At 37.1% G+C, this 23894-nt stretch overlaps 1 protein-coding gene across 1 annotated transcript in view; it reads left to right on the plus strand.

Annotated features, from left to right (window-relative positions):
* Positions 1-23894, plus strand: part of ST8SIA6 (ST8 alpha-N-acetyl-neuraminide alpha-2,8-sialyltransferase 6) — a 382325-nt gene that overhangs the window by 138470 nt on the left and 219961 nt on the right. The window contains exon 3 of the mRNA XM_053713979.1: positions 14585-14671. Within this exon, the coding sequence (XP_053569954.1) occupies positions 14585-14671 (87 nt within the window). The remainder of the gene's footprint in view (positions 1-14584; positions 14672-23894) is intronic.

A 23894-nucleotide genomic window follows, 5' to 3' on the forward strand; every position in this document is an offset into this window, starting at 1 on the left:
AATTTATGCTTACTTGATAAATGTATTTATTTCCGGATATGGTGAGTCCACGGCCCCACCCTTTATTTTAAGACAGTTGTTCTTTTGACTATAACCTCAGGCACCTCTACACCTTGTGTTACTCCTTTTTCTCCATTTCTCTTTGGTCGAATGACTGGGGGTTGTGGGTAAGGGAGTGATACTTAACAGTTTAACTGTGGTGCTCTTTACCTCCTCCTGCTGGTCATGAGTGATATTCCCAACAGTTATTACTCAAGCCGTGGACTCACCATATCCGGAAATAAATACATTTATCATGTAAGCATACATTTTGTTTTTCCCGCTGCTCTTTATCTGCTGCTCCTGTCGTCTGCAAGTCCCTTCATTTACAGATTCAAATTCAAAATTCAAATGCTGACCTACAAAGCCCTTACCAACGCCGCTCCCTACTACCTATCCTCACTTAACAAATAAACTCTGGCCCGGACACTAAGATCCAACAATTACCTACTCCTCGCATCTTCAATTATCACCTCTTTCCATGCTAGACTGCAGGACTTCTCTTGTGCAGCACCTACCCTCTGGAATGCTCTCCCTCATGCTGTCAGACTTTTATACGCTCTCTGAAGACATTTTTGTTCAGGGAAGCTTACCACCCAACCCTACCTAATAATAGGCCTCATCTAACTCTGTATTAAAGTGAATATAAAGTCAAGATAACTGCTTAACATCATTTTTAAAGATTGCACAACATAAGGCTAAGTTTCATTTATCGATTCCTATATAAATGCTGACTTTGGATTTCTAATACCTTATAATGATTTAATTTTTACCGCTGTTCCACCGCCCACAGTATTCTAAATTTTCGTCATCGATGACGAATTCTACAGTTTCCAATCCATGATGCCCCCTTGGGGGATTCAACCCCCCTTTACAAATACACCCATGGTTTACACAGCATCTGCGCTATAAAATTCACGCATGCGGGAATAATTGGATGTAATTTTCAGTAGATATGTGCGTTCAGGAGCCACAAATGAATGAATATGCGCATGCACCACTCTCTGCTCATGGTTAATATGAGCTATGGAAGCAGCTGTCTCTTCTCCTACTTTCGTGGTGGCTGAAACAGAACAAAACAAAAGTTAGAGAATAGACAGCTGCTTCCATAGCTCATATGAACTATGAGCGGAGAGTGGCGCATGCGCATATTCATTAATTTGTGGGAGCGAGCTTCAGAGCTACGTATAGAGCAGGTGGGACCACTCTATACATCCCACATCGAAAAGCAGGAAATAACAATTGGGAGGAGTTGGCCACAATATGGTATTGATTATAAAAGATCTATAAAACAATAATTGATCGTTTTTAAAAAATATATATCTTAGCCACTATGTTTATGGAGACACAATTTAAGCATAGCAAAGTTCCAGAGCGATTGACCATACATTCACTTTATTATCATTCTCACTCTTGCAGTCCTCGCCTCCTATTTCTCACCCTCCTACTTCTAGATTGTAAGTTTCCACAGGAATCAGGCTCTCAATTCCTCAATTTGGGTTTATCAAATTTTATCTTGTCTTTTTTTTTTTTTTTACCATTTATTTAATTAAATGAATTATACCCATTGACAATGTTGAGGAATATGTTGGCACTTTATAAGTAAAGTATAATAATAAATAATAATACAAGTAAGTAGGTAAAGAACGCTTACCTCCCTCCATTTGTATCATCTAAGCATGATCAGTAAAGTGAATACTGATACCCCTTAAGCCGTTTAGGCTCACAGTCTTCCCCTATAGAGTTGCGGGGCCAAACTCCACTTGGTGTGCGGATGGCATCGATAGCGCTAAGAACGGCAATACTGGGCGCTTCACTCGGTGCAGTCACATGACCGGATAGAGGCGTGGCTTACCACAGGGAATAGTTCGCCAGTTTGCAATTCACGTGAGCATCCAACGCTACAAAACTATATAAAATGAGGAAAAAAATCATAGATAAAACAGGAGTTCAAGTTAAAAGGAAGTCCTTCATTAAACATAGTAAAAATCATACAAGGCATAACAATATCTTATATTGCTATGCCTTTTTCCTGAAATGTCCTTTGCATGAGTCAGTAATGAAAAATATGACAGTGAAAGTTCTGTAGCTCTCTAATGGGTATTTAACACATTTCTTGCTGAGAAGTAGAGAGTAATACCATATAATAGAAGCTGTCCAAAAGAGGGCTACTAAAATGGTACGTGGTCTAAAAATATAAAACGTACAAAGAGAGACTCTATGACTTAAATATGTACAGTATAGTTTAGAGGAGAGAAGGGAAAGAGGTGACATGATAGAAACCTTCAAATATATGAAGGGACTTAATAGTAGTAGAAGCTGAATGAATTTTCCACAAAAAAATAAATGCCAAAACAAGGGGTCACAATCCAGTTAGAGGGTAGCAGATTCAGGAGAAATTTGAGGAAGCATTTTTTTACAAAAAGGTGGTAGATTTATGGAATAAACTTCCATTTGAGGTGGTAGACAAGGGGGGGGGGCAATTTATCAAACTCCGTTGCTCCATAACTTGTCCACCTGCTCTGAGGCTGCGGGCAGAAATCAACCCGATCGAATACGGGTTGATTGACACCCCCTGCTAGCGGCCAATCTGCAGGGGAGCTGCATTGTGGCAAATCTGCAGGGGGTGACATTGCGCCAGCAGTTCACAAGAACTTCTTGTGCAATGATAAATGCCGACAGCATATGCTGTCGGCATTTATCGATGTGCAGCGGACATGATATGTTACATCGTATCATGTCCACTCACACTATAATAAATCTACCCCAAAGACTGTAAAGGACTTCAAAAATGCTTGAGACATGCATAAGGCTTTTCTAAGAAAAAAGCATCATGTAAAAAAATCAGCCAATAGGATTGAGCTCGCATTCTATTGGCTGATTGGAACAGCCAATAGAATGCAAGCTCAATCCTATTGGCTGATTGGATCAGCTAATAGGATTGAACTTCAATCCTATTGGCTAATTGCCTCAGCCAATAGGATTTTTTTTCTACCTTAATTACGATTGGCTGATAGAATTCTATCAGCCATTCGGAATCTAAGGGACGCCATCTTGGATGAAGTCACTTAAAGGTACCTTCATTCTGTTTTAGTCATCGCCAGAAGAGGATGCTCCGTGTCAGATGTCTTGAAGATGGACCTGCTCTGCGCCGGATGGATGAAGATAGAAGATGCTGTCTGGATGAAGACTTCTGCCGTCTGGAGGACCCCTTCTGCCCGGCTTGGATGAAGACTGCTGCCCGTCTGGAGGACCACTTCTGCCTGGCTTGGATGGAGACTTCTGCTCGTCTGGAGGACCACTTTGACCGGCTTGGATGAAGACATCTCCCGGTAAGTCGATCTTCAGGAGGTTAGTTTTAGTTTTTTTTAAGGGTGTATTGGGTGGGTTTTATTTTTTTTTGATTAGGGTTTGGGCGGCAAAAGAGCTAACTGCCCTTTTAAGGGCAATGCCCATTCAAATTCCCTTTTCAGGGCAATGGGGAGCTTAGGTTTTTTTAGATAGTATTTTATTTGGGGGGTTGGTTGTGTGAGTGGTGGGTTTTACTGTTGGGGGGGTTGTTTGTATTTTTTTTTAAAGGTAAAAGAGCTGATTACTTTGGGGCAATGCCCCGCAAAAGGCCCTTTAAAGGGCTATTGGTAGTTTAGTTTAGGCTAGGGTTTTTTTTACTTTGGGGGGGCTTTTTTATTTTAATAGGGCTATTAGATTTTGTGTAATTCGTTTAAATTTCTGTAATTTGTTTATTATTTTCTGTAATTTAGTGGGTTTTTTTGTACTTTAGCTAATTTAATTTAATTTAGGTAATTGTATTTCATTTAGTTAATTTATTTAATTGTAGTGTAGTGTTAGGTGTTAGTGTAACTTATGTTTTATTTTACAGGTAAATTTGTATTTATTTTAGCTAGGTAGTTATTAAATAGTTAATAACTATTTAATAACTATTCTACCTAGTTAAAATAAATACAAACTTGCCTGTAAAATAAAAATAAATCCTAAACTAGCTACAATGTAACTTTTAGTTATAGTGTAGCTAGCTTAGGTTTTATTTTACAGGTAAGTATTTAGTTTTAAATAGGAATAATTTAATTAATGATAGGAATATTTATTTAGATTTATTTAAATTATATTTAAGTTAGTGGGTGTTAGGTTTAGGGTTAGACTTAGGTTTAGGGGTTAATAACTTTAATATAGTGGCAGCGACGTTGGGGGTGGCAGATTAGGGGTTAATAAATGTAGGTAGGTGGTGGCGATGTTAGGGACAGCAGATTAGGGGTTAATAATATTTAACTAATGTTTGTGAGGCGGAAGTGCGGCGGTTTAGGGGTTAATATGTTTATTATAGTGGCGGCAACGTTGGGGGCAGCGGATTAGGGGTTAATAAATATAATGTAGGTGTCAGCGATGTTGGGGTCAGCAGATTAGGAGTTCATAAATATAATGTAGGTCGCGGCGGTGTCCGGAGCGGCAGATAAGGGGTTAAAAATTTTATTTGAGTATTTGCGATGCAAGAGGGCCTCGGTTTAGGGGTTAATAGGTAGTTTATGGGTGTTAGTGTACTTTTTAGCACTAGTTATGAGTTTTATGCAACGGCATTCTACCATAAAACTCTTAATTACTGACAGGAGAGGGTGTACCACTCACTTTTTGGCCTCCCAGGACAGACTCGTAATACCGGCGCTATGGAAGTCCCATAGAAAAAAGACTTTACGAAGTTTACGTAAGTCATTTTGCGGTAAGGCCAAAAAAGTGTGTGGTGCCCCTAAACCTAAAGCGGGCGTAAAAAAGCAGCGTTAGGACCTCTTAACGCTGCTTTTTTACCCTAACACACAACTCGTAATCTAGCCGTATGTTTCTATGTAATATAATACTTTGAGATATTGAGTATTATTTTAATCTTAGTAGTTTGCTTTTTAGACAAAACATAACAGTAATTAAGGTGTGTTTATTTAAATTTACAATGCAATATATAAAATACAAAGTCTAAAGTAAATAAAACTATAATTGCATTAAGTGCAAAATAATACTCAATGAATTGTATTCACTTTATACTTTGTATCTTTTCTTAGAGCGTATTTATGTAACAATGTAAATACAATTTATATTGACAATGTTCTCTCATGATTTAGATAGAGCATACAATTTTAAACAACGTTTCAATTCACTTATGTTATCTAATTTGCTTCATTAAATTGTTATCCTTTGTTTAAGAGCAGCAATGGACTACTGGGATCAAGCTGCATATATCAGTTGAGCCATTGACAAGAGACATATATGTGCAGCCACCAATCAACAACTAGCTCCCAGTAGTGCATTGTTGCTTTTGAGGATATGTATATATGCTTTCCAACAAAGGATACCAAGAGAACAAAGCAAATTAGATGATAGTAGTAAATTGGTGAGATGTTTACAACTGTATGCTCTCTCTGAGTCAAAAAAGAATGTTGGGTGTGGTTAAAGTGGTCTCACAATTATCAGGTTAATTAACGTCTTGAATGTAATCCTATGTATGACATTATTGCCATCTTTCATTGAGACCCATCATTTGAAATAGGGTATTTCCCTGTGTTAAATGAGGGGTCCCATGCCCTTCTGATTTTTAGATGATCAGCATAGCATAACTAGGGAAAATGAATTAGTTTAATAATGGAGAGGGGAAAGAGACCCAATTTTTGGGGAGTCTCATACCCTTGTCATTCATACTGCTGTTTTTCATAAAATTGGCAATCACCTATCTAATGTGCTTACTGTATGGGGTGGGATAGTACCTTCAAATGTGTCCAATATACTTCATATGATAGATACAGTTATCCTCTATAAAATATGGAGTCTCAAAAGCCTCTAGAGGGTATGAGTCCACTCACATTTCTGCCAGGATACTTGGGACCATAGCTCCTATGAGCACTTAAATAGGGCAACTGAATCCTCTTTTGAAAAAGGGAAGAGGCCTTAATCAGGTGGTGGGGCAGCCTTTATGTTTACCCTCACAATATATATATAAATGTGAGACCACTTACATGAAAGCTGCAGTCCTTCTCTTGAGACCCCTTACATGAAAGCTGCAGTCCTTCTCTGTTTCTTAGAAACCAAGAGATTTACCCTGACCAGGAAAGCTGTGAGTTGGAAAGCAGGAAATCCTCCCAACCCGTAACAATTCCTCAAGTTCTAACGGTTGGGAGGCCTGCCCACTTTCCCAATTACAGCTTCTATTCTCTAGGGACTGTCCCTGCCCACAACACACACAACTCCACCAGCACTGTTCATGATACAGACGCTGACCCACACACACATCCTATCCACAACCACATCCCTCCAACATGGTCCAACCCACATAACACCACCCACAGTCCCTTCACCTCCTTGTTCCAGAAAGCCTCTGGTAAATATTGTGAGGTAGATTTGTGTTAATTCATCATAATGATCACCTGCAACTTAGCAGTTCATGTGACTGCCTCATCCAAAAGAGGAAAATTCCTATTTTAAGTGAGGGGTCTCACTACCCTCTAATAGGAAAAGAAGGTGATAAAGGCTCTGTTATAGCCCCCCCTTCTCCCCATCCATATAAAATCTCCCTTGTTCCAGTGGGGCAAGAGATCAATGTTTCTCAGGGTGATAGGGAGACAAGTGACCACTTATAGCACTTGCGTGCTCCTTCCATCAGGTTTGACCTCCTAGATAGTACGTTTCACGGGAATAGGGCCCTCGATTCCTCCTGTATGTGTTTGTAAATTCTGTCCTGTCTCTTAGTCTTAGAAGTTTTATACTATTGTTTTATTTAAATGATCTGTATCCATGGACAGCGCTGCGGAATATGATGGCGCTTCATAAATAAAGTATAATAATAATAATAAATAGGCAATTGGCTGAGCATCTGATGACCGTTGTGTTTATAAATTGAAAAGCAGCAAACGCTTTCGCTTAATGCATCAAAGTACTTTTACCTGTCTATTACATAATGTATTTTCATATTTTATGCAGATATAGCTAGAAAAAAGGAATCAAAAAATATATCTGCCACCCGAGTATAAAGAATTTGCTTGTTCCCTTGACACTCAAAGTGTTAATTGAAAGTATAGAGAATAAATCATGTACCCTGCTTCTGATTTTACTTGTCCTCTTTATTAGGATACACTGGCAGTTATGGAGAACTAATGCATTTTTATTCTAGTATAAAACTACAGATTAATAGATATATTTTTGTTACCGCAATATTTAATGATGTCTGCTAGTAGAGACAAATGAGACAAACACAAATATTTAAAATGGAAGCTATTGCAGTATTTATTACATACAATGGTACATGAGTATGTTTCTGATTAATACATTCTTACTTTAATTTACTTGTATACCAGCAATTGTCAGCTGCATGCAATACCCATAAAAAAAAAGAATTTTATGTGCTCACAATGAAAGGGCATCCCAAATAATTGTATATTATAGCACAAGCAGTGGAATTATTTGCAAGGCAATACACTGATTTGCATAAATACAATGCTGATAAATACCAGGAGCCATAAGGCATAAACACAGAAACTTAAAGTAGCTAAGTAGTGATCACTATATTTTATAAAGTAAAATAAGCGCCATCTTATTATTATCATTATTTATTTGTAGAGCGTCAACACATTCTGCAGAGCTAGGTATGGAAGAAAGTTCTAAATATCGAAGCATATAGGTGTAATTTCTGTTAGAAGATCAGGCTGAATCTTGGTTGCAAATATCCTTGAGCCGGAACATACATTTACATACAGTAGATATATAAAGTATACCCATATTACGTTACTGTTTTCTTAGGGTAGCCTTATGTAACATGCATTTTTTTTATTATTTTACAGTCCCTGTGTTTACCAACTCTATTGGAAGTTTATTCAATGGAACCACCACCCTTTCTGTCAAAAAATGCTTCCTGAATCTGCTACCCTCTAACTTAATATTGTGCCCCCTTGTTTTGGTATTTTTTCTGAAAAATGCTTTCAGCTTCCACTTTATTAAAGGGACACTGAACCCAAATGTTTTCTTTCGTGATTCAGATAGAGCATGCAATTTTAAGCAACTTGCTAATTTACTCCTATTAGCAAATTTTCTTCATTCTCTTGTTATCTTTATTTGAAAAGCAAGAATGTAAGTTTAGATGCCAGCCCATTTTTGGTGAACAACCTGGGTTGTTCTTGCTGATTGGTGGATTAATTTAACCGACCAATAAATAAGTGATGTCCAGTGTTCTGAACCAAAAAATAGCTTAGATGCCTTCTTTTTCAAATAAAGATAGCAAGAGAACGAAGAAAAAATTGATAATAGGAGTAAATTAGAAAGTTGCTTAAAATTGCATGCTCTATCTGAATCACAAAAGAAAAAATTTGGGTTCAGTGTCCCTTTAGTTTGTTTGACTTTCTAGTTGTATTTATTTATTGCCGATATAAATTCTCACTGTTCTGAACGTGTTACACTTATAATATTTTGACCGCACTTTAACAAACGTGTTCTATAGTGTATAGTGTTCTTCATATATTTAAAGGTTTCTATCATGTCACCTCTTTCCCTTCTCTCCTCTAAACTATACATATTTAGGTCATAGAGTCTTTATTTGTACTTTTTATATTTTAGTAGCTCTCCTTTGGTCAGTTTCTAGTTTATTTATATTCTTCTGGAGATATGAAATTAGTAGACTTCTCATAATGGAAAATCTCGCCACTGAAAAATTAGAAACTTATTAAAATACAAGTTACTCCCATGGGAATGACCATGAAACTCTAACAGAACGTCTATATATTCATTATGTCTGCAATTTCTATTGTTAATAAAGAATAAAAAAAAAACGAAATATTAAATTTACAGGAGCTGTGGGGATGTGGGTATATTATACATGCATATACAATGTTTTATTTATAAGTATTTTAAGGTTAGCCATGAATTTAAAAATCGTGTTTTTTGCTTTTGGCGTGTTTTTTTCTTTTTTAGGAAGAAGATTTCATGTTTCTGATATTAATATTTCATATAAAACCGTAGCCTTGACTTTCTAGTTGTATTTATTTATTGCCGATATAAATTCTCACTGTTCTGAACGTGTTATTTTGACCGCACTTTAACAAACGTGTTCTATAGTGTCACTTAGGTCAACTATGCACAAGAACGAATGTATGTAAAAGTAGTCTATTAGTTGGCGTTGAGAATAAAGGGTTAAACACTGATGTATTCTAACTGCTTAAGTGAAAACAGAGTACCGTAAAATCATTGTAATCTTTGAACAGACATATTTAAAAATCTGTAGGACCTGGTTCCCTGAAACTGAAACGTTAGTGCAGTCATTCAAATGTCATACCGTCAGCCTACTGAGCACTAAGCACAAATCAATTATTTTTAGGTAATCAGTGCTTACTGAGTGGATGTAATAACACTAATTAGGAATGCATGCTTTGCTTTGTTAGCTGATAAATATACAGTACAGTAAGCATTGGTACCTATGTTATAGCTATCCCCATTGTGATATAACTCTTTCAATGGCATGCCATTAACCCCTTAATTTCTGCATAATCCCACATACATTATTAACCCCACAACATTGACCCTAACCACATTACCTCCCACTGTACTATCCAAGCTTACTGCATCAATGCCCACTGTTTATAATCCACAACCCCATTAACCTCAGCTGCATTAATTCACACCATACTGGGCCTCTGAGCACCTCACTATTGCTAGATTACAAGTGGAGCTCAAAAATATTAACGCTAAAGTGTGCTAACATCGTTATAGTGCAATCCAAAGTGCTTACTTTTCTTCTTCTATAGTACAAGTTGAAAGTAAAATTTTAGTGCTCGAGACAAGCTAATATCTTGATGTTGGATGGTGAGAGTGCACTAAATCACTCACTTTATAGATGTCTACGGTTTATTAATGTAAACATTTTTTTAACAATGATTCAAAGGAGTATGGAATATGATGAGGTGCTCAACGGTATATATATATGTGTGTGTGTGTGTGTGTGTGAATTTGTATGTGTGTGTATTGTACTCAAGCGATGTTAGCGCACAAAAGTGCTAATATTTTTGCTCTCCACTTATAAACTTGGGCATAATTGTTAAACCCCAGCAGAAGGGTTAAACACATATTTAAAGTACCGCATGGGAGTCACAGAGAACTGTTGTCCACAGTGAGCTAATCATCAATGACAGTTACACCCCTAGACTTGCTGGATCAGTAGTGCTAAATTCACATTATATAACTAATTGCTCTATGTCCCTAAATCAGTCCCTGCATGCTGCTGACTTTAACCCCTGGTGGCCTAGTGGGAGGCACTCCCAAGCTTCATGAGAGTGCCAGAGATGTCACAAAGGGGGCAAAACCGGGAAGCTCAGTGTAGCTGCAAGGGAGCTGGATGGGGTTCTCAGCTCCAATAGCAGCTACAAACCTCCAAGACCCTTCATTTAAAAGATAATTGTCTGCTCTTTTAAATGATTGTGGAGTCAATAGAGAACTGTTGTCCCCAGCGGACACTACCAGTGAGCTAATCATCAGTGACAGTTACACTCCTTTGTGGGTTAAACATCTAGACTTGCAGGATCAGTAGTGCTAAACTTAAAAAAATCTAGGTTAAAATAAAAGTTTTTAATAGAGCCCCTAAGTGTTTGTAAGATATAGATAGATAGATAGATAGATAGATAGATAGATAGATAGATAGATAGATAGATAGATAGATAGATAGCTGATAGATAGATAGCTGATAGATAGATATTATAGAATAGAATTATAGAAAAGGGTTAATTGCACACTAAGAAATTGACTTTTAAGGATACAACCTACAATCAAACAAACAGAAAAAAAATCCATTTAAGTGTTTGAAATAAGTTCTCCAATTTAACTGTAGAAATTCCGGATGTCCCTAAGTGTCACCAATATCTAAAGTACATTGTTTTAAAAACATATTAACACGTTTGAAACTTTCAGCGCATGGTTATGGTTATGGTTATGGAATTTTATAGACAGGAAAAATGAATCAAGACATGACTAGCAGAATCCTTCACAATTCAATACATATTCTAGGCAGAGTTCCAATTAGCAAAAATTATTCCATTTGAGTCCATGGAAATCCAGTAAAAAATCCAGTTAGAGAAAAAAAAAACAGGAAAAAAGAGGGAGAGAGAGAGGGTTAATTGCACATTAAGAAATTGGGGCCCATTTATCAAGATCCGTACAGAGCTTGTGGGCCCGTGTTTCTGGCAAGTCTTCAGACTCGCCAGAAACGCTAGTTATGAAGCAGACCTCTTGTGAGCTGCTGGTGCAATGTTAAATGCGGAGAGCGTATTGCTCTCCGCATTTAGCGAGGTGTTGCGGACCTGATCCGCACTGTCGGATCAGGTCCGCAACACCTTTGATAAATAGGGGCCATTGACTTTTGTAGGATACAACCTACAATCAAATACACAGAAAAAAATACATTTTAATTTTTGAAATAAGTTCTCCAATTTCACTATTCAGATAGAGCAGGTCATTTTAAGATACTTTTAAATTCACTTCTATTTTCAAATGTGCTTTGTTCTCTTGGTATCCCTTGTTAAAAAAGAATATGCATATATCATACACTAGTGGGAGCTGCTGCTAATTGGTGCCTGCACACATTTGTCTTTTGTGATTGGCTGACTAGATATATTTATCTTGCTGCCAGTAGTGCAATGCTGTTCCTTCAGCAAAGGATAACAAATTTGAAAATGGAAGTAAATTGGAACGTTGTTTAAAATTGTATGTTCCATAAAAATCATTAAAGAAAAATTTGGGGTTTCCATTCCCTTTAAGTGCCTTTTTTTCACAGCAAAAATATTATAAAATAAAAATAAAGACCTTAAAGGGACATAAACCCAAAAGTCTTCTTTCATTATTCAAATAGAGCATACAATTTTTAGATTTACTTCTTTTATCAAAATTGATTCATTGTCTTGGTATCTGTTGCTTAAGGAGAGCAATGAACCACTGGGAGCTAGCTGAACATATTGGGTGAGCCAGTGACAAGCATCTAGCTCACGGTAGTACTTTCCTCCTGAGTTTACCTATGTATGCTTTTCAACAATGGATACCAAGAGAACGAAGCAAATTAGATAAGAGAAGAACATTGGAAAGTTGTTAAAATTGCATGCTCTATCTGAATCATGAAAGTTTAATTTTAACTTCACTGTCTCTATAATGCAAATCTCTGCATACAAAATCAACCCCTTAGTAAGTTTCAAGAAGCTGAATAAATAGAAGATTGCTTGGAGTAAAGTAGATCTGTGAGGAAAGAGGGAAAAGCAGAAAAAAGGATATATAATGTTATTGTTTTAGGAAAATAAAACTATTTAAAATTATTATAATTAAAGGGACACTGAACCCAATTTTTTTCTTTTGTGATTCAGATAGAGCATGCAATTTTAAGCAACTTTCTAATTTACTTCTATTATCAATTTTTCTTCATTCTCTTGCTATCTTTATTTGAAAAAGAAGGCATCTAAGCTTATTTTTATTCAGAACTCTGAACAGCACTTTTTTATTGGTGGATGAATTTATCCACCAATCAGCAAGGACAACCCAGGTTGTTCACCAAAAATGGGCCGGCATCTAAACTTACATTCTTGCATTTCAAATAAAGATACCAAGCGAATGAATAAAATTTGATAATAGGAGTAAATTAGAAAGTTGCTTAAAATGTCATGCTCTATCTGAATCACGAAAGAAAAAATTTGGGTTCAGTGTCCCTTTAAGGTAATCATTTTTCTCCTCTCAATAAAGTACAGCTGAAAAGTTGATAAAAAATGAATGATTAACCTATTAAACTGGAGATAGTTTGCTTCCCAATAATTTCATTCATTTCAATGATCTATCTATGTAATTCTAATGATATAGAATCAAATCAGTAATTGTCTGATATAACTAAAAAAAATAATCTGATGATTTAAACTAAATTAAATTGAGTCTTACAACTGCTGATTTAAATTGTGATTTAAATCAGTTTGATTTCTATCAAATCTACCCTGTTTACTGATTAAAGACCCCTCCCCTGAGGGACGAATTGAAACCATTTAACATTTAAAAATAAATAAATTAATTTAAAAAAAAAAGCACTTTCCAGTAGTTCAGAAAATGTTTAACTTAATAATAAAATTGTTATCTTCGTAGTTAATCTCAAAATGATCTAACTTCATGCAATATGGCAGGGATATTATCAATATTATTGGTGTGTTACATTGGGGTACTCTGTAATAAGTGGAAACATTGTTAAATTGCATAAGTGAAAAATGGCCTTGAAAATGTGTTGTAAATAGGGTTGCCAGGTGTCCAGTATTTAGCCAGACAGTCTAGTATTTTACCAGGCTGTCCAGTAAAACCTTCACAAAACTATTGAGCACTTAAATGTCCGTTTAAAGTCGACAAAATGAATGCCTCCTGTGCCTCAATGCATTACATATATAGAAAAAAATGAGGCGCAGTCAAGAATGTCACATCTCTATTGTTTACATGTGTTACTGGTAACAAAATAAGTACAATTATTGATTTGTATGTTACTGGCAGCCAAGGGGTAACATAACTGCCTAGTTTTGAAAAAATATACATGTAGAATCAAGAGTGGGGTGTAAGGTAGAGCTTTGTTGGTGGGGCATTGTGTGACCCCCACAGACCATCGTGCCTAGCCACTTACAGATTGTCCATTATTTTTATTGGGGACAGCTGGCAACCCTAGTGGTAAAGTATTGAGAATTTAGAATGTGTATTAATCCAGTATAAAACCATTTAAAAACTTACTTAGAAGCTCCCAGTTTATCACTGGTGATGATGTTAGGCTGGGACACTCACTCATAGGGGCTGAGAAAGCAGGAGGTGCAGACCCTCTCCTTTCCCCCTCCCCTTCCTGTGAAAAGACACATTACACAAACAGGAGCAAGCAGACGTCTGTAGACTTGGGTCATCATCTGATACTTTGGGGCTTAGTTAGGAGTCTGAAAATCAGCACAAAAATAAGCAAAACTATACACTGTTACAAAAACACTCCCAGATGGGCTGTATAACAGGATCATATACAAAACATGTATGCAAAGAAAAACCTACTGTACAGTGTCCCTTTAATGTTCTTTTAGCATGTTGATAATTATCGAACAGTAGATTACGAATGCAGGACAAGAAGTTACAATCTACAAAAGAGTGCATCAATATGTCAAGGGAATTACTGTTTTTATTACATTTTAAATTTGTCTGCCTCTTATCATTCTAATTCACGGTGACACATGCAGCTGGCAGCATCCATACCTCTGTAACGTAGCAGCAAGTGAATATATTTGTGTGTAAATATGTTTAGAAAATATATATACGTGTATGTGTGTGTATATCTATCATCTATCTATCTATCTATCTATCTATCTATCTATCTATCTATCTATCTATCTATCTATCTATCTATCTACAATACTATACAAATCAATTTTTATTAATGGAACCATATATGTTTTTAGAACTGTCATTTATTTTAAGGCACTAAACTGTCATATTTAATTATTATTTTTTTACTTTTATTTCCATATTAAAATAGAATTTCTGTGCAAAGTAGCTATGTTGGGAACAACTCGTTCTGCAGGGATGTAGAAGACAGACTTTTGTCAGTTTCTTTAAGGAAAAGGTAAGTGGATATACTTTTTACTGCCTTGATTTAAAAATAATAATAATTATTTTGGTTACCTATCAGTTATATGATTGTACACTGTGGACCAGATTACAAGTGGATTGCTATCTTAATGTACGCTCGTAAAGTGCCTTTACATGCACTTTTAATATATATGTATATGCTTATATACATAAATATTTATGTGTTAATATGTGTATATACCAGTGTTAATTTTGGCAGCAAATTTTGATTTAGTTTTAGTCGTAGTCTTTTGACTAAAATGCCATTTTAGTTTTAGTCGTATTTTAGTCATCTGAATTGTTTTAGTTTTAGTCGAATTTTAGTCGACTAAAATCGTACTGGCGATTTTAGTCGACTAAAATTCGACTAAAACTAAAATCTAATGGGTTAAATTGTGCATTATTTAAGCATTTATCTAGAATTTCCAATCCAAACTCATTATATATATATATATATATATATATATATACACTCCTGGATTAAAAATGTTATTATTTATGGTATTGGTATTAAGGTTCGAAGTTCGAACATAGTACATACAAAAGAATACAGACACAAATTTACTTTTAGCCGTTGTGGTAACGTCTTTATAAATAAAAGTAAGTTTCATAAACAAACAACACAAGAATATTGTTTTTTTGAATTTTTACAAACAGAAGTGCAACTGTACTGTTCAATCAATGTAATAATGCCATTGCACATTATTACCTGAATATAAAACCTTTTACAGTTCAAGTAAGTAACTTGTTATTGTTAACAGTACCCAAGTCCCAACAAAACAATTCTGCAGCCAGCAAGTGCTACAAGGCAGCAGCAAAGGCACAGACAGCAAAATAAAAGCAAGTTTCATAAACAAACAAGAATATTGCTTTTTGAATTTTGACAAACAGAAGTGCAACTGTACTGTGTTCCCATTGCACATATTATTACCTGAATATAAAACCTTAACAGTTCAAGTAACTTACTAACTTGAACACAGTACGCAACAAAACAATTCTGCAGCCAGAGCCAGCGAGTGCTACAAGGCAGTAGCAAAGGCACAGACAGCAAAATAAAAGCAAGTTTGATTTTTCTGCTGCCTTGTAGCACTAGCTGGCTGCAGAATTGTTTAGTTGTGTACTGGTAAACAATTAACAAACAAGAATATTGTTTTTTGAATTTTGACAAACAGAAGTGCAACTGTACTGTAATCCCATTGCACATATTATTACCTGAATATAAAACCTTTTAACAGTTCAAGTAACTTGTTAACCTTAACCGTACACAACAAAACAATTCTGCAGCCAGCTAGTGCTACAAGGCAGCAAATTCACAGACAGCATAACTACTAAAGTAATTAACCAATACTAGAGGGGTAATGCTTATTTCTATAATAAGAATCAGTTACTAACTGACTCACTGGACGTGGACTGTTCACAATTTTTCACATCTTCACAGTTTATTGTTTCAAATTTCAACAATTCTAATTCTCAGATACATTCAAAGAAAAAGTGCAGAGGCTACAAATACAATGCTAGCAGCTGTACTGTATGGAACTATATAACAATCACCACTTTTTATAACTCCTCTCTCTGTCTCAGCAAGCATTGACAATAGAGGTAAATATGTATCACACTAAGAACACCCCACTAACTTACAATGAGATGCATATTGTTGCTATAGGAAGTGCTGTTAATACAGCAGATAATACTATTTATTCAGTGCTAAATTTGACAGCAAGTGAGCAGCACCTATAGCTTATCTATCTACTAGGGGCTGGAGTGGATTTACATTTCTGGCACCACATTGTAGACAGTTGTAAGGTAGGGAACCCTTACGCTGAGGTCCTGCTGCCAACTCCCCTAGGGGCAGAACCTGGGCCTGCCTGACGTAAAAAAATGATATGTGCCTACTCTGCCTAATTATAAATCTGTCTGAGACGTTTGTATAGGTTTAGGAAGTGCTGTCAGGAGTGAGTGAATACTATTCACTGCTAGATTCATTGACATGACATGATTCATCCATAGCAACAATATGCATCTAATTGAAAGTTACTGTAACTAAACTTACTGGTCTATTTTTCTTTTTCTTTAGTGTGATATATTTACCTCTATTATCAATGCTAAGAGAGAGAGAGAGAGAGAGAGAGAGAGAGAGAGAGAGAGAGAGGAGTTTATTGGTGGTGGTTGTTATTATAGTTCCACAGAAATTCTAATCCACACACACACTCACTTATGGTATTGTAGCACTAGCCTTATGCATTTTTTCTATGACTGTCACTGTATTTGACAATTAGAACTGTTGAATTATTGATTCTTCCTATAGCAATAAGCAGTGAGTGAAACACAACCCAAACCCACAAGTATAGGTATGCTAAAAATGCTTAACATGTTATAAGTAACTGGAGAATAAAAACATTTCTATTTGTTTTGATTCATTTTAAGGAAAGCACTTCGTGCCAATATGACCCTTGCTCTATTCCGCCGGCCTCGAGAGAGGTCACCTGTGACACTGAATATTCTCTCTGCAAAGGCTTGAGAAGCTGGCATAGCCAACAGGTCTAATGCAAAAGGTTTTAACTGGTGATAAAAAGTATCATTCTTTGACAGCCAAAAATATGTTCCAGTGTCGTCATCAGTGATGGGTTGTTGCAAAAGCTCTTCCTCCCTATATTTTCTGATCTGCTGCTCTATGCTGTTTGGGGAGGTCCTCTGCCTGGGTCTTCTGCGGCATTTTGAGAGAAACCGAAAGACTCTGTGCTTTGATGTGGATGGTGGGGCTTCTTCCTTTGATTTCTCAATATTCTCCTCTTCTGCAACTGCAAGTGCATCATCTTCTTCAGACAGATCCTCATCTTGTGTGTGGGGCAATGCTGATTTTCTTATCACATACTCCTCTGCCTGTTTAAGAAGTTCCTGAATATTTTCATCAGCCACATCAACAAGGGTTTCACAGACAGTAGGGTTGACAAAACAAGCAGCAGCTGCAAGTGGGGAGAACCTTTCATCTGTTGTATCTAAGAATGAAGCAAAACGCTGGTTTACATTCCCTTTCATTTTTTGTGCAATTGTGGCAAGGTCTTGGTAGCTAGTGTTCTGTTTAAAGTCATCAAGGTGACTGAGCAGATCAAAGAGGGCAGGGACAACCAGGGACATGGACATGGTGTCACTCTGGAGGGTTTTAGTATGTTCTGCAAATGGCAGCAGTAGATCATGCAATGATGTGAGCTTTTGCCATTCACTAGGGAGAAAGCTGTCCCATCCCATGTTGTTTGCGATTTGGCAGACCGAGTCTTTCACTTTGATGAGTCGTGCGATCATGTTGAATGTACTTGACCAGCGTGTGGGGCAGTCATTTAAAACAATAAGGCCACACTGCTCCAATATCTTCTGTGTTGCAACGGAAGACTTGCGGAAGAGTTTCACTACTGACCTTGCTTTATCAAGGATTCTCTTAACACTTGCCTCCTTCTGCACCATGTGGACCACAAGTTGTAAGGTATGCACCACACACGGTGTCCGGTCCATGTCGATCTGTTGGTACCTAAGAGGACAGAGCACAGTCAAATAAGCATAAAGTATAAAAAAGTTTTCCATTCAATTTTTTAAACCCTCAATATCTTAATTATGGATGGGAATACTTTACACAAGATTACAATACAAAGTGTAAATGGAAAAATAACAACAAAAGATACAGCCCACCCCCAACATCAATCTCATATCCATGTTAAAATTGACTGTCATCATGAAAAAGATTGAAAAAATAATAAAAATGGCTCGCCGCAAATCATCAATTTCAGACTCAGACGACTCAGAGTCACTTTCCGTTATGGGGGAGTCTTCCTCACTAAAGCTGGGTGGTTCTTCTGCTGCTGCTGTGGTGTGTTTAAATGCTGCCACCATATTACTCCCATTGTCTGTTATCACTGTAAGGATCTTCTTCTTTGGTATGTCCCACTCTTGCAAGCATTTGTCCACACATGATTTGATTGACTGTGCAGTGTGTGGGTGTGCTACTTGTTCAAGGGCCAACAATATGTGATCAGCTTTATTTTGGTCAACACAAAAGTAGCATGCACTTATACCAAGGAATGAAGCTGTTAGTCCTTTTTTTGTCCACAAATCAGTGCAAATAGATACTCTCCGGGCAGCAGCCAGTCTCTTTTTGAATTTTTGTTTTTCATCTTCATAATGTTTGTCAATCAGATTATTTATTTTAGTTTTCTTTGGAACACTCAGTCTCCTATCTACGGTCGCCATCATGTTAACAAAGTCCTCATCTTCAATCATTCTGACTGGTAATCCAGTGCGCCCAATCCATTTTGCTATGGCATCCTCCCTGGCCTGTTGTTCCTTAGAGTCAATTTTGTATTTTGAAGCACTTACAAGAGCTGTGTAAATATTTTGCTGTGGTGCACTGGCTTGACTTGGCCCATCATTGGATGTTTTCTGTATCTGTGGGGGTGAATAAGGTGGGGGGAAAAAATCTAATAATTCTGATTTTTCTTTCTCTCACGGTCACCCATCCACAGCACCAAGTTCAATTGTCTCTTTCTATATATATATACTACATTTATGTCCCTTGCTTCCTGAGTCCCAGTTCCACCATATGTCACTCTCAAAAGGGTTAGTTATCTCATCAATCAATACAGGACAGCAGTGGTTTCTTTAGGCTTGTATTGGGACATAAAACAAGTGGGATAGGATAGAGACAAAATATAATTAATAATATGTATTTTAATTACTTTACCTGCAATTTTATACTGCCGTGCCAGTAGTCGACATTAACCCTTTCTTTTTAGTTTCTGAATTGTAAAGCTCTAACTCCCCCCACATCCCACACATTTCCTTCTATATATATTGTGTGTTTTTGTTGTTGGTGGAATTCCAAAATGCATAGGGATTATCCATAATATCTACTGGAGCATGCCTAGAGAACTAGAAGCTGTGTGTGAACTCAGTTAAAATACAATGCCTGTGACTGTAAAACACTGTGGGGGTGGAGTTGGCTGCTCCAGGCCAGGGGGCAGCTTAGCTATAATGTAATTCATTTTGCTTAGTTTTGATAATTATTAAAAAAAATTAGCCCGTTTAGCTTAGGATAATGGATATGCAGTTGAACAGATCTATTCTGAACCTGGACCAAACCAACCTGTTTTATGTCCCTTTAAGTTTAGTGAAAAGAAAACACCAGTTTGGCCTACCTGACTAAATAACTTTATCTTAAACAACCATTTAAGTGTGACTGTGCAGTGCATAGTACCTTTGTATGAATTTCGGGATGACTCATCTGCAAATGACGCTTCAAGTTTGTTGTATTTTTACCAGTGATTGCCACTCCACATGGTTTGCAAAGGGTCTTGTTCTCCTTAGCATCAAATGTAAAATGCATCCATAGATCTTCTCTTCTCTTTCTCCCAGACACTAACATTTCTGTGACTAGTGTCATCTGTATCTGTACAGTTTGTGCAGCAGTGTATGCTACCTGTTGGTGACTGGTGTTACCCAAAAAGAAAGATATTACTAGTACTAGACAAAATGGTAATAATACAGAAAAATGCTGTAATTGTTAAAGCAAGGGTCAGTCAGTCAGCTCAGCAGCAACCCCTCAGCCCCCACTCTGCTACTATTTCATTTTCAGGCCCATCAGATCAGATCAGTGCCCCTTCCTTATAAGTCACCTGCGCCACCCACCCAGGCCACCATTGAGCTGAGCCTGCCATGCCGATGCCAGATCCTCCTATATCCTTCCTAAATAAATACATGGACTTTGCAGTGACAGACTGTGAGATACACACTACACAGACAGGAAGCCTGACACCTAAGAGTAGGGTAGGAGGATGCATTGCATGGCGACATAACCATGTGGCACTGGCAACGTGAATCGAACCGAGATCTTATACTAAAAATTCAGTAGACAAACACACAAGTCACTCACCACGTCACATTCAATTTCCACTCTCCAGACATGGAGGAATTCCAATTCCAACTCTTCCTCTTCTCTTCTGTGGTTTGCACTCAGTTGCACTGCAGGGCGTTGTTCCAGAAGTCCCGACTCCCTTATGCAAACAGAGGGATCCTGCAGCTGCGCCTGTGTCTCTCACTCTCTCTCCCAGACTCCCATGCGTGGCTGCGTGCATCTCACTCTAACAGACAGCGGTGGGTGGAGCTCAGAGGAAACTAAAAAGCGGAGGTTCAGGTGACGTCCCTCCCTCAGACCCTCACATTTTCGTTTCGGTTTCGTCCAATGACGAAAATTGGAATTGATTTTCGTCATATTTTTCGTCAATTGACTTAATGATAACTTCATTTTCGTTAACTTTTCGTCACTAAAAACGGCCGCTGACGAAAACATTTGACGAAAATATTTTCGTCAACGAAATTAACACTGGTATATACATCAATATAAATACATCAATATATATGTATATAAGCATATACATATGTATATTTATTTATTGCTGCCCAACGCTGCACGGTTTGCCCCCTGCGGTGCGCTTAGTGGTTTGCTGTGTCTGATTGCATGAAAATGACGCTCCCGTTGGAGCCTGTGGAATTGTGCTCTCGTGAGCGCAAGGCTTCTGGGCAATACAAAGGGTAGGTCCCGTTTGCATTGCGTCTCACTTGTAATACCAGCACACATTTACGTGTTCTGGCACTATTGAGTATTATTGAGGGCTAAATTACAAGTGGAGCGTGATACTGTGTTTACGCAAGTGGGATATTTGCGCTCTACTTGTAATCTAGCACTGCATGTTTTTTAGAGGTATATTGTTTTGAGTATATAAAAACATATTATTTGTTGAGAAATAAATAAACTATTAATTTCTTTCATGTAATTAGCAAGAGTCCATGAGCTAGTGACGTATGGGATATACATTCCTACCAGGAGGAGCAAAGTTTCCCAAACCTCAAAATGCCTACAAATACACCCCTCACCACACCCACAAATCAGTTTTACAAACTTTGCCTCCTATGGAGGTGGTGAAGTAAGTTTGTGCTAGATTCTACGTTGATATGCGCTCCGCAGCAGTTTGGAGCCCGGTTTTCCTCTCAGCGTGCAGTGAATGTCAGAGGGATGTGAGGAGAGTATTACCTATTTGAATTCAATGATCTCCTTCTACGGGGTCTATTTCATAGGTTCTCTGTTATCGGTCGTAGAGATTCATCTCTTACCTCCCTTTTCAGATCGACGATATACTCTTATATACCATTACCTCTACTGATTCTCTTTTCAGTACTGGTTTGGCTTTCTACTACATGTAGATGAGTGTCCTGGGGTAAGTAAGTCTTATTTTCTGTGACACTCTAAGCTATGGTTGGGCATTTTTGTATAAAGTTCTAAATATATGTATTCAAACATTTATTTGCCTTAACTCAGGATGTTCAACGTTCCTTATTTCAGACAGTCAGTTTCATATTTGGGATAATGCATTTGAATAAATCAATTTTTTTCTTACCTTAAAATTTGACTTTTTTCCTGTGGGCTGTTAGGCTCGCGGGGGCTGAAAATGCATCATTTTATTGCGTCATTCTTGGTGCGGACTTTTTTGGCGCAAAAAGTTTTTTCTGTTTCCGGCGTCATACGTGTCGCCGGAAGTTGCGTCATTTTTGACGTTTTTTTGCGCCAAAAGTGTCGGCGTTCCGGATGTGGCGTCATTTTTGGCGCCAAAAGCATTTAGGCGCCAAATAATGTGGGCGTCTTTTTTGGCGCTAAAAAATATGGGCGTCACTTTTGTCTCCACATTATTTAAGTCTCATTATTTATTGCTTCTGGTTGCTAGAAGCTTGTTCACTGGCATTTTTTCCCATTCCTGAAACTGTCATTTAAGGAATTTTGATCAATTTTGCTTTATATGTTGTTTTTTTCTATTACATATTGCAAGATGTCCCAGGTTGACACTGAGTTAGAAGATACTTCTGGAAAAACGCTGCCTGGTGCTGGATCTACCAAAGTTAAGTGTATCTGTTGTAAACTTATGGTATCTGTTCCTCCAGCTGTTGTTTGTAATGAATGTCATGACAAACTTGTTAATGCAGATAATATTTCCTTTAGTAATGTTACATTACCTGTTGTGGTTCCATCAACATCTAATACTCAGAGTGTTCCTGTTAACATAAGAGATTTTGTTTCTAAATCTATTAAGAAGGCTATGTCTGTTATTCCCCCTTCTAGTAAACGTAAAAGGTCTTTTAAAACTTCTAATTTTTCAGATGAATTTTTAAATGAACATCATCATTCTGATTTTGATAGTGGTTCCTCTGGTTCAGAGGATTCTGTCTCAGAGGTTGATGCTGATAAATCTTCATATTTATTCAAAATGGAATTTATTCGTTCTTTACTTAAAGAGGTTTTAATTGCTTTAGAAATAGAGGATTCTGGTCCTCTTGATACTAAATCTAAACGTTTAAATAAGGTTTTTAAATCTCCTGTAGTTATTCCAGAAGTTTTTCCTGTCCCTGATGCTATTTCTGAAGTAATCTCCAGGGAATGGAATAATTTGGGTAATTCATTTACTCCTTCTAAACGTTTTAAGCAATTATATCCTGTGCCATCTGACAGATTAGAATTTTGGGACAAAATCCCTAAGGTTGATGGGGCTGTCTCTACTCTTGCTAAACGTACTACTATTCCTACCGCAGATAGTACTTCCTTTAAGGATCCTTTAGATAGGAAGATTGAATCCTTTCTAAGAAAAGCTTACTTATGTTCAGGTAATCTTCTTAGACCTGCTATATCTTTAGCGGATGTTGCTGCAGCTTCAACTTTCTGGTTAGAAGCTTTAGCGCAACAAGTAACAGATCATAACTCTCATAGCATTGTTAATCTTCTTCAACATGCTAATAACTTTATTTGTGATGCCATCTTTGATATCATTAGAGTTGATGTCAGGTATATGTCTCTAGCTATTTTAGCTAGAAGAGATTTATGGCTTAAAACTTGGAATGCTGATATGTCTTCTAAGTCAACTTTGCTTTCCCTTTCTTTCCAGGGTAATACATTATTTGGTTCTCAGTTGGATTCTATTATCTCAACTGCTACTGGAGGGAAAGGAACTTTTTTACCACAGGATAAAAAATCTAAAGGTAAATTTAGGTCTAATAATTGTTTTCGTTCCTTTCGTCACAATAAGGAACAAAAGCCTGATCCTTCGCCCTCAGGAGCGGTATCAGTTTGGAAACCATCTCCAGTCTGGAATAAGTCCAAGCCTTTTAGAAAACCAAAACCAGCTCCCAAG

The sequence above is a fragment of the Bombina bombina genome, chromosome 5, assembly GCF_027579735.1.
Source record: "Bombina bombina isolate aBomBom1 chromosome 5, aBomBom1.pri, whole genome shotgun sequence".
Taxonomy (NCBI): domain Eukaryota; kingdom Metazoa; phylum Chordata; class Amphibia; order Anura; family Bombinatoridae; genus Bombina; species Bombina bombina.